Raw genomic sequence first — 8,719 nt, 5'->3', positions numbered from 1 at the left:
ATATAATTTTTATTTTTTAAGTGCTGTTCTTTTGAACTTTGTTCATGAAATTTGATTACATTTCTATTTTGATCAAAGAAAGTTTTCTTGTTCACTTCCTGTGAAATTATATATTGATCATTTTGATTATATGCAATATGCTCCATATGATTTGAAATGATTTGATGGCTGAACACTATGTAAAGTCCACTTTGCACTGCACTTCTAGTCGATTGGAACATACCTTTTTGTCTCTTATTTTGCTCTTTGTTTAAAGTCCCTCTCTCTTTGTTTAAAGTTGCGCCCAGTAGTGCACAACACAACAAAATCTCCACAACACAATGGAAACAAACCACAACACAACGAAATTCGCACAACACAACAGAAACATGTCGCAACACAACAAAATTCGCACAACACAATGGAAACAAGCCACAGCGCTGTGAAATTAGCACAACACAATGAAATTGGTCCTATGCGTTGGGTTGTGGAGATTTTGTTGTGTTGTGCACTACTGGGCCACCGTACTCTCACTTTTTCTTACACTGTTGTAAACAAACCGTTCAGATTGCTTTCACTATAAAACACTCCATTTTGATTCAGCTCTCCTGATCTCTAATTTGCTCTGTATGACGGTGGGTTATGGGCACACTTGTGTGTACATATAAAGTAAACCGCTCTCGTGTGGTACAAGCAAGACATTTCCACATGCTCTCTATTAATGACCTGCTTTCGCAGAGATGGGATGCCCCCTCCTTTTTTAAATATAAAAATATCACTGTAGCTTGATGTTCTCTCACTCGCTTAGGATCTTGTGGCTTGTGGCCATCGGAACAGCACTGAACTGGTGTCTCACAAATGGCAGGCGAACCCGAGCACGGCTATTTACGCTCGAGGGCTTGAGATGGTCGAACTTTTTCCATAAGGGTCCACCACGTCACTGGTTTTGGAGGTACTCCAGCTCTGCTGCCTATGATTTTCTGTTCGCCTCTGGTCCCTTTTGCAGGTCCATCAGCTGATGCGTGCGGCACGTAGCGGAACGAAAGATGGCCTAGAGAAGACCAAAATCGCTGTGATGAGGAGAGTGTCATTCCTACATAAAAAGGACCATTCAGGTAATCTTAAGAATTTAGAATTTCATTTGAGAAATCTTCTTTCGAACACCCATCCTCACTCCTTTTCCTTTGATAGAAAAAATCCCATTCAGGAAAGAAGCAATTATACATTTTTAATGCTTTTTTGCTTTTAATGCTTTTTTCCCCTCAGATGAACAGGGCTGTTCATTAAATTAAGCTAGACTTCTTTACAGATGGCAGATGATCTGGCTGTCATGAGTCAGACACGGCAGAAAAAGGCTGATGGAGTCTAATACCTCTCAGTGCTTTCTTGTATTTTGCTTTTAAAAAGAAAATTGACTCTTGGAGGTTGGAGGCTGAAAAAAAGATGATGTGAAATATTTGGGAAGCTGAAAGGCAGTATAAATCAGACTGGGTCTTTAAAATAAAAGGTAGGGAGAAGAGCTGATGAGGGCATTTGGTGCACAGGAAAATTGGCTGGGATTGGTCCCATAATGCCCTGCTGCACAATGGGGAAAGATTACCTTTTGGAAGTGGAGACTGGCGCGATGCCTATTGAAATTGCACTCTAAATGAGGTACCACACTGCGTATAGTGCTAAACATTTTTATTTGGAGGTTCTTTTATTATTTTGAGATGCTGCAAAAACTTGTGTGAAGATTTTAAGCCTTTGGGAAAAGGTGCAAAATTGTATGTCAGATGGTTTTCCTTTGTAGTCGGGTGGATTGAAAGATTGTTTGGATGTGGCTTAGAACAGCTTGTTCTGTACTGAGTTTGCAATGTACTTTGAATGTACTTTTTTCTGTTTGAGCATCTCTTCCGAGTTGTAATAAGGTATATTCTTAGCTTTGCAGGGATATATGGTATGTTTGAACGTGTTTTTGTGTATCCTGACAGATGACACTGAGGATGATACAGGGTATCTGGATGTGATGGTATCAGAGGCAAAACACCCACCTGCACAACTGGGACCAATGCCAGATGGGCTTAGCAGCCTGCAGGTGTGTGTATATGTATTTATTGACGTTTTAAATTGAGTGTGTACATAGTCCATGCCAAAATATACACATTTGAGGGAACCCATCAATTTGGTAGTAAAATTTGTATCCCAACCAAAGTGAAGATCTTTTCTTTTCAAATTCATACTATGGGCCAGATTTACTAACAGCTTGCACCAGAGCAAACCGTCTTTTGGCGTTAAAAATGTACTGTCAGCACTTACTAAAGACATGCAGTGAAGAATTGGTGCTGAAAAGGCGTGGACGCAGTTATTTTTGGGCCTGACCTTATTGAATTTGCATTTGTAGGAGTTACCCTTTCAGCCGCAAAATGTATGTGAGGAGAGTATTCAAATGAATCACGCAACCAGATTTACTACTGTTTGTGCTCGTCAAATTACTGGTATTTGCGCCGTTATTTAACACCCCAAAAAAGCATGTCTTAAAGCAGGCGGTAATTTGCACTGCTCTTGGTAGATTGCGCTGGCCATTATGGAAATGATCTGACTGTGTCTGTGTTCTTTAATGTGCGCATTGATAGTAAATCAGCCACATAATTTTTCCCACTTTTATGGAATTGCGCTCTAATGCTAATTTTCCCTGTTTAGTAAATCTGGCCCTATGTCACTGTTTAATTTCTCAGTTGTCATGCTTATTGTGAAAGTTTTTCATCTTGTCCAAATTTAAATCAATATTGTAGACTTAACAAAATGAACTGTGGAAAGGCAAGAACACAGTTTAAAAACAAATTTGCTTGCTCAAATTAAGCGAGAAAATGTTTTGTATTATACAGGTTATATAGACATATACAAGACCTATACAAGAACTATATAGACATAGTTTAAGGACGGTAAGTTATTGTGCCACTAAATATAAATGTTGTATAATGCACATTAAAATACGTTGATCATCTATTTTATCTATAGATCGAATGCATCGATACATCTGTTAATATAAATCATGTAATTTAGATTTAAAGGGGTCATATGATGCTTTTTTAAAAGATCATTATTTTGTGTATTTGGTGTAACAGAATATGTTGACATGCTTTAATGTTCAAAAAACACATTATTTTTCAAATACTGTACATTATTGTAGGTCCTCTATGCCCCGCCTCTCTCAAATGCTTAGTTTTCTACAAAGTCCCTCCTTCCGACAAGCGCAGTCTGCTCTGATTGGCCAGCTGACCCAGTGCATTGTGATTGGCCGAACACCGCAAGCACTCGTCGGAAATGTAACGCCCCTTACCATAATCGCGAGCTTCATCTTTCAAAATAAATGGAAAGACAGAGCCGAGAGGGGAACAATACCTCTCTCTCTCTCGCTCGCGCGCACACACACACACCGCTCTCTCTCTCTCTCTCGCTCGCACACACACACACACGATGCGCAAAACTTACGCATTTGAACAGTCCATAGCAAATACTTAAACTAATAACAAAACAGTAGCTAAGCCTAATTTAAATTAGGTATGTTTTTTAACAAAACAGTAGCTGATTCAGAAGCATCAGATTGTCATAGCAAAGTCAGAATTACCTCCTCTCCTAGGTTCACGAAACGGTCGTCCATAAAATGCGTTGCTGTTCTGTTGTAAGTGATCTTAAAGATTTCTAAATGCATCTACTTACGGAAGGCCAAATAAAGTGCTTTTGCTTTCGCCTAGAAACACACAGCATCTCCCTGACATGCTGCATCAACACTAACTGCGGTTACTGAAACCACGCCTTCTTTCTTTGCGTGAACATTTGGGCGGCATTACACAAATATTTCCACATAGTGACGTAGATATGTGGGGGCGTGTTAGAACGAGCCGTTTTAGGGGGGCGTGGCAGAGTCTTAACTTTGATAAAGAATATCTCTTTGGTTTTGAGACTTTAGTCTTTGCAACTTCAGGGATCTTATCTATGCACAATCAGCTTGTAACACTCTAAAGAGAAAGGAAAACTTGAAATCGCATCATATGACCCCTTTAATGATAAATGACAGCTGTAATATAAATATTTACATAATAAATTATATAATTACTTAATTTACAAAATATATTTTTTGGATGGATTATTTACAATAGATATTGACTACTGTTCGAATAAATAATTTGATTCAGCAGTTGCACATTAAACTGATCAAAAGTGAAAGAAAAAAACATGCTTTATAATGTAAGAAATGTCTTGACCACAGATCGTCCGACGCCATGTTTTGGGCTCCATTGTGCAGAGTGAGAGGAGTTACCTGGACTCTCTTAAACGGATCCTACAGGTAAAATACTACTGCATCTGTCCCAAAAACAGCTGTGTTGGTGAAATTGTCGAAAAATAAAAAAGGTTTTGATAGGATTCAGTAGGGTCAATTTGCAAAGACAAAATGCTTTCACATAACAGTTTTAAAACCTTTGGTAAGTCTTAAGCGTCTTTTTTTTCTTCAGTGTGTGCTAACATCAAACTGAAACTCAATGCTTCGATACTTCATACTCAGATAAATTCAAAAATGTAGTTAAAATTCTAAAGTCAAATATTATTGCCACCTTTAATGTTTCTTAGAATGCTTGTTATATGTAAACGTTAGTCAAAATGTCCCTATTTTTGTCTCGATGACTGAACAACAAAAGTCATTGGAAGGATTCTAAATAATGTCAAGACGCTTCCTAATGTGAAAGCCCAGCTATTCAAAGCCTCAAAAAAAAAAAACGTTACACTACCACTTTTCTTTAATAATGAATTTGCCTTCACATTCCTTTAAATGGAAGCATGCAGGTCTGGTGGGTTTCATAGTGTGGAGTTTCATTACACATAATTCTGATCTCAGCTAGTGTTGGAGAGAGAAGCATTTGTTATCACACTCCTTTGAAGGCACAGGCACCGTCTAAAATTGAATCGCAGATCAATGACAGCTTTACGCTCTATGAAATCTAGTCATTCAGGATCTGTCTCCAAGCTTTGTTGTCAAATCAAAGCTCTGCCGGGTGTACTTTACAATTCCTGCTCTCTTTATAGCATGCTAGACATGGTCTAGGGTGTTTAGATCAGGTGAAGTGGCCCCAAAGCAGGCGAGTGGGGGGCTGCATAATTACATTTAGTAGTGCCGTTGTGGGCAGATGCATCTTTAGAAAAAGATATAGTCCCATTGCCTCATCCTTTGTCTTATTTTCTCTTTGTCGATAATTCATTAGTGCTGGAGACTACAGGGTAGGAAAGAAAGCAGCCATGAAAAATCTATTGTGTCCACAGTCTAACTAGCAAAGTGTCTTTGCTTTTAAAGATTAGGTCTTGTAGTTTATCTATGAACATCACTAGCTTGTTTTGCAATTTAAAGAAATCAAGCCTAAACAAACATTTAACTGAGCACAGTTTGAATTCGACAGTGTTGCAAAACAGTCAAAGCCAATGTCAGAGAATTAACATTAGCAAATGAACAGTTTAAAGAAATTGTTCACCCAAATGTTGTTATGCTTCACTCACCTGCATGATACTTTATTTATTTTTTAAGTCATTTTGGATCTTAACAACCACTTTCATATTAATTCAAACGAGTAGCCCAAATATTTTTGTGTTCAGTGAAAGAAAGTCATATGAGTTTAACTTTCCATTTCAGTTGAGCATTTTTAGGTGTTGCTGTAGGTTTCGGAGAATTAAGAGACATTTCAGGAGTCGTCTTTGAAATATTCAATTTGAAAAGAACTGTTCTTTTTAAATACATTTTTAAAATGTATTCCTGTGATGGAAAAGCTGAATTTTCAGCAGCCATTAGTCCAGCCTTTAGTGTCACATGATCCTTCAGAAATCATTCTACACTCTAAAAAATGCTGGGTTGTTTCAACCCAATGTTGGGTCAAAAAGCTAAATTAAAAATGTAACCAAAATTTAACCCAACAGTTGGGTTAGTCCATATTTGACCCAACATTGGGTTGAAACAACCCAGCATTTTTTAGAGTGTAATATGCTCAAATTCTTCTTAGAATGTCATTAACAATTCTTATTGTCAATGTTTAAAATGTTTTTTTTCTCTTAATATTTTCATTAAAACCATTATACACTAACATTCAAAAATGAGGAGTCAGATTTAAAAAAAAAAAGAAATTACTTTTATTCAACGCTAATGCATTTCTTTGATCAAAAGTGACAGTAAAGACATTTATTTATATTTCAAAATATTTCTATTTCTAATAAATGCTGTTCTTTTGAACTTTTTTCATCAAAGAATCCTGCAAAAATTATCACGGTTTCCAAAACAATTATAAACAGCACAACTGTTTTCAAAATTGATAATACTATGAAATGTTTCTTAAGTACCAAATCAGCATATTACAATGATTTCTGAGAGATCACATGACACTGAAGGCTGGAGTAATGATGCTGAAAATTCAGCTTTGCCATCACAGGAATAAATTACATTTTAAAATCTATTACAAATATTTTAAATTGTAGTAATATTTCACAATATTACTGTTTTGACTGTATTTTTGATCAAATTAATGATGTCTTGGTGAGCATAAGAGACTTCTTTTAAAAACATAAAAAATCTGAATGATTACAAGCTTTTGAACAGACTAAATAAATCTGATGTCTTATACAATAGCTTGAAACAAGATACATACAATATAACAAAGACTAACTGAATAGTGAAACCCTGGAAAAAAAAAAGATATTTATATGTGTTCATCTCCATGTGTTCCATTACATGCGTTGTTCCAAAAATGTATTCATATATGCATATTGCACATTTGGAATCTTGTATTAAAAAGAATGAAATGGATAATGCATAGTGCGATTTAAAAAAAAATAAAATTCACCTTGCTGTTAAGATTAATTCAGCACATTTTTTATCTCACTTCTTTGTCAAGGTGAGGCAAGTTGGAGCTGTAAATTAATTATTCCTCATGTATAAATATAAAAAAATCAGTAATTGCATACATAAGAAATATCTACATTTCCTATGGTCCTCTAGGAATACCAGCGACCTCTGATGGAGGCCGAGCCACGGATCCTCAGTGTCAGGAAAATCCGGCCCATTTTTGTCCGTCTGCGGGAGATCATGCAGTGCCACTCCATGTTCCAGATTGCCCTGGCATCTCGGGTGGCCGAATGGGACTCTTGTGAAAAGATTGGGGACCTGTTTGTAGCTTCAGTGAGTAGGAAAATACTTGAAAATGACTGACCTCTAAGCTAAACTACAGAACACTGAGCATTGTGTGTTATTATGCTTCTCTGTTGGCAAGCTGTTTCAGGTACTAATAGTGTTCTGCTCCAGTTTACTTCAAAAGCATAGCCAATTACTATGAGTGAGGATGGCTGTCTTTTACCAAAGTAAGTGTGTTGGCACCACTGGGTTGCAGGGCGTCTAATGGACTAATGAATGAGGTTTCTGTAGTGACCCTCCTCACAGGCAGCATCCATAAGCTGCTCTCATTATTCTTCCGTTAAAAGATAGAGTTTGGCCTGTCTGACCTGCTTTTATTGCATAGCACTACTGGTCTTTACAAAGTCCCTGGAGCACAAAGAAGTACCATAGAGAGAACACTTAAAGCTGAAGTTTCACTGCTGTGCATTGGAGAGCAGAAAATACCCACATAACACATCATATTGCATCCGTTTGCACAGTTCTTCTGTTATTGAGTGCATATGTACACACTTTGGAGCGAATTTAATGTGGTTGAACTTAGGGCTGCACGATATATCATTTCAGCATCGATATCGCGATGTGCACATCCGCGATAGTCACATCGCAGGATGTGCAATGTTTAGTATAGGCTACTGATCGTTAAATTTATACTGATTGTTTTCTTGACTCACACACAGACACGGTGTCTACACCGGACGCGACAGCTGTACAGAGATACCCATTTTAAATGCATTTAGTAGCGGAGCTACTGCACGCGATTTTCAGTGCTGGAAATCCATTTATCTATTGTTGAAACTTCCACGTCGTCGTGGAGAGCGCAGGTCACGGTTGCTTAGCAATGCCAGGCGCCACGAAAGGGCAAACTCCCGAGCGCTTTGGAAAGAAGGAAAAAGCGGCGTGACTGGCGTTTTCCCACGCGTTTTTAGGAATGGGAACGCCCCAAAGTTTGCATCTAGTGTAGACAGACAGCATCACTGATTATAATGAGTTCATTGTATTTTGTTGCGTCAGACCGCACCGCTCCCATCCGGTGTAGACACGGTAAGAGCCACGCATATGCACGTGAACACTGAATTCTGTTCACTTCTGCGTCTATTTGTGCCTGAAATACTGTGATCTGCAAGTATCCTTGTAAACGGAGTTGCTTATGGCTTAGGTGAAGGGAAACAATTGAGAAAGAAAATGGATATGTAACAGTAGCCTATATTGGTTTACAGCAGTTTAATGTTCCTAAGGCTTTCTGTGTTATAAATGTTAATCAAACATCAAAACGCAAAGAAAAATCACTTTTGTAGCTTTAACACAGATTTATTAGATTTAATTTATACAGTGAAGACTATGCAGTTTTATTTTACATTTGATTATTCAGTTTCTGTACCTGAATACTGTTAGACTAACCTGAAAAATATAAAGCACTGCTTATTTCATTTGTATCTTTGTTCTGTTATATTTATCTATGCTTGTAATTAGTTTATTTCCTATGCTGATTTACTTCCCTACAAAATCACCCCAATCATTAATTTTTTCAAAATAAACTATTCAAGTCATGTG

The 8,719-nt window shown here is 37.4% G+C and overlaps 1 protein-coding gene across 1 annotated transcript in view; it reads left to right on the top strand.

Annotated features, from left to right (window-relative positions):
* LOC107581470 (rho guanine nucleotide exchange factor 10-like protein) overlaps positions 1–8,719 on the top strand; it is a 60,843-nt gene that overhangs the window by 18,790 nt on the left and 33,334 nt on the right. The window contains exons 8-11 of the mRNA XM_016267048.1: positions 986–1,094; positions 1,953–2,056; positions 4,232–4,309; positions 6,995–7,174. Coding sequence (XP_016122534.1) covers positions 986–1,094; positions 1,953–2,056; positions 4,232–4,309; positions 6,995–7,174 — 471 coding nt within the window. The remainder of the gene's footprint in view (positions 1–985; positions 1,095–1,952; positions 2,057–4,231; positions 4,310–6,994; positions 7,175–8,719) is intronic.

Source organism: Sinocyclocheilus grahami, unplaced genomic scaffold (assembly GCF_001515645.1).
Source record: "Sinocyclocheilus grahami isolate Dianchi unplaced genomic scaffold, SAMN03320097.WGS_v1.1 scaffold3.1, whole genome shotgun sequence".
Lineage (NCBI taxonomy): Eukaryota > Metazoa > Chordata > Actinopteri > Cypriniformes > Cyprinidae > Sinocyclocheilus > Sinocyclocheilus grahami.
This window is presented reverse-complemented; position numbering and strand designations above follow the sequence as displayed.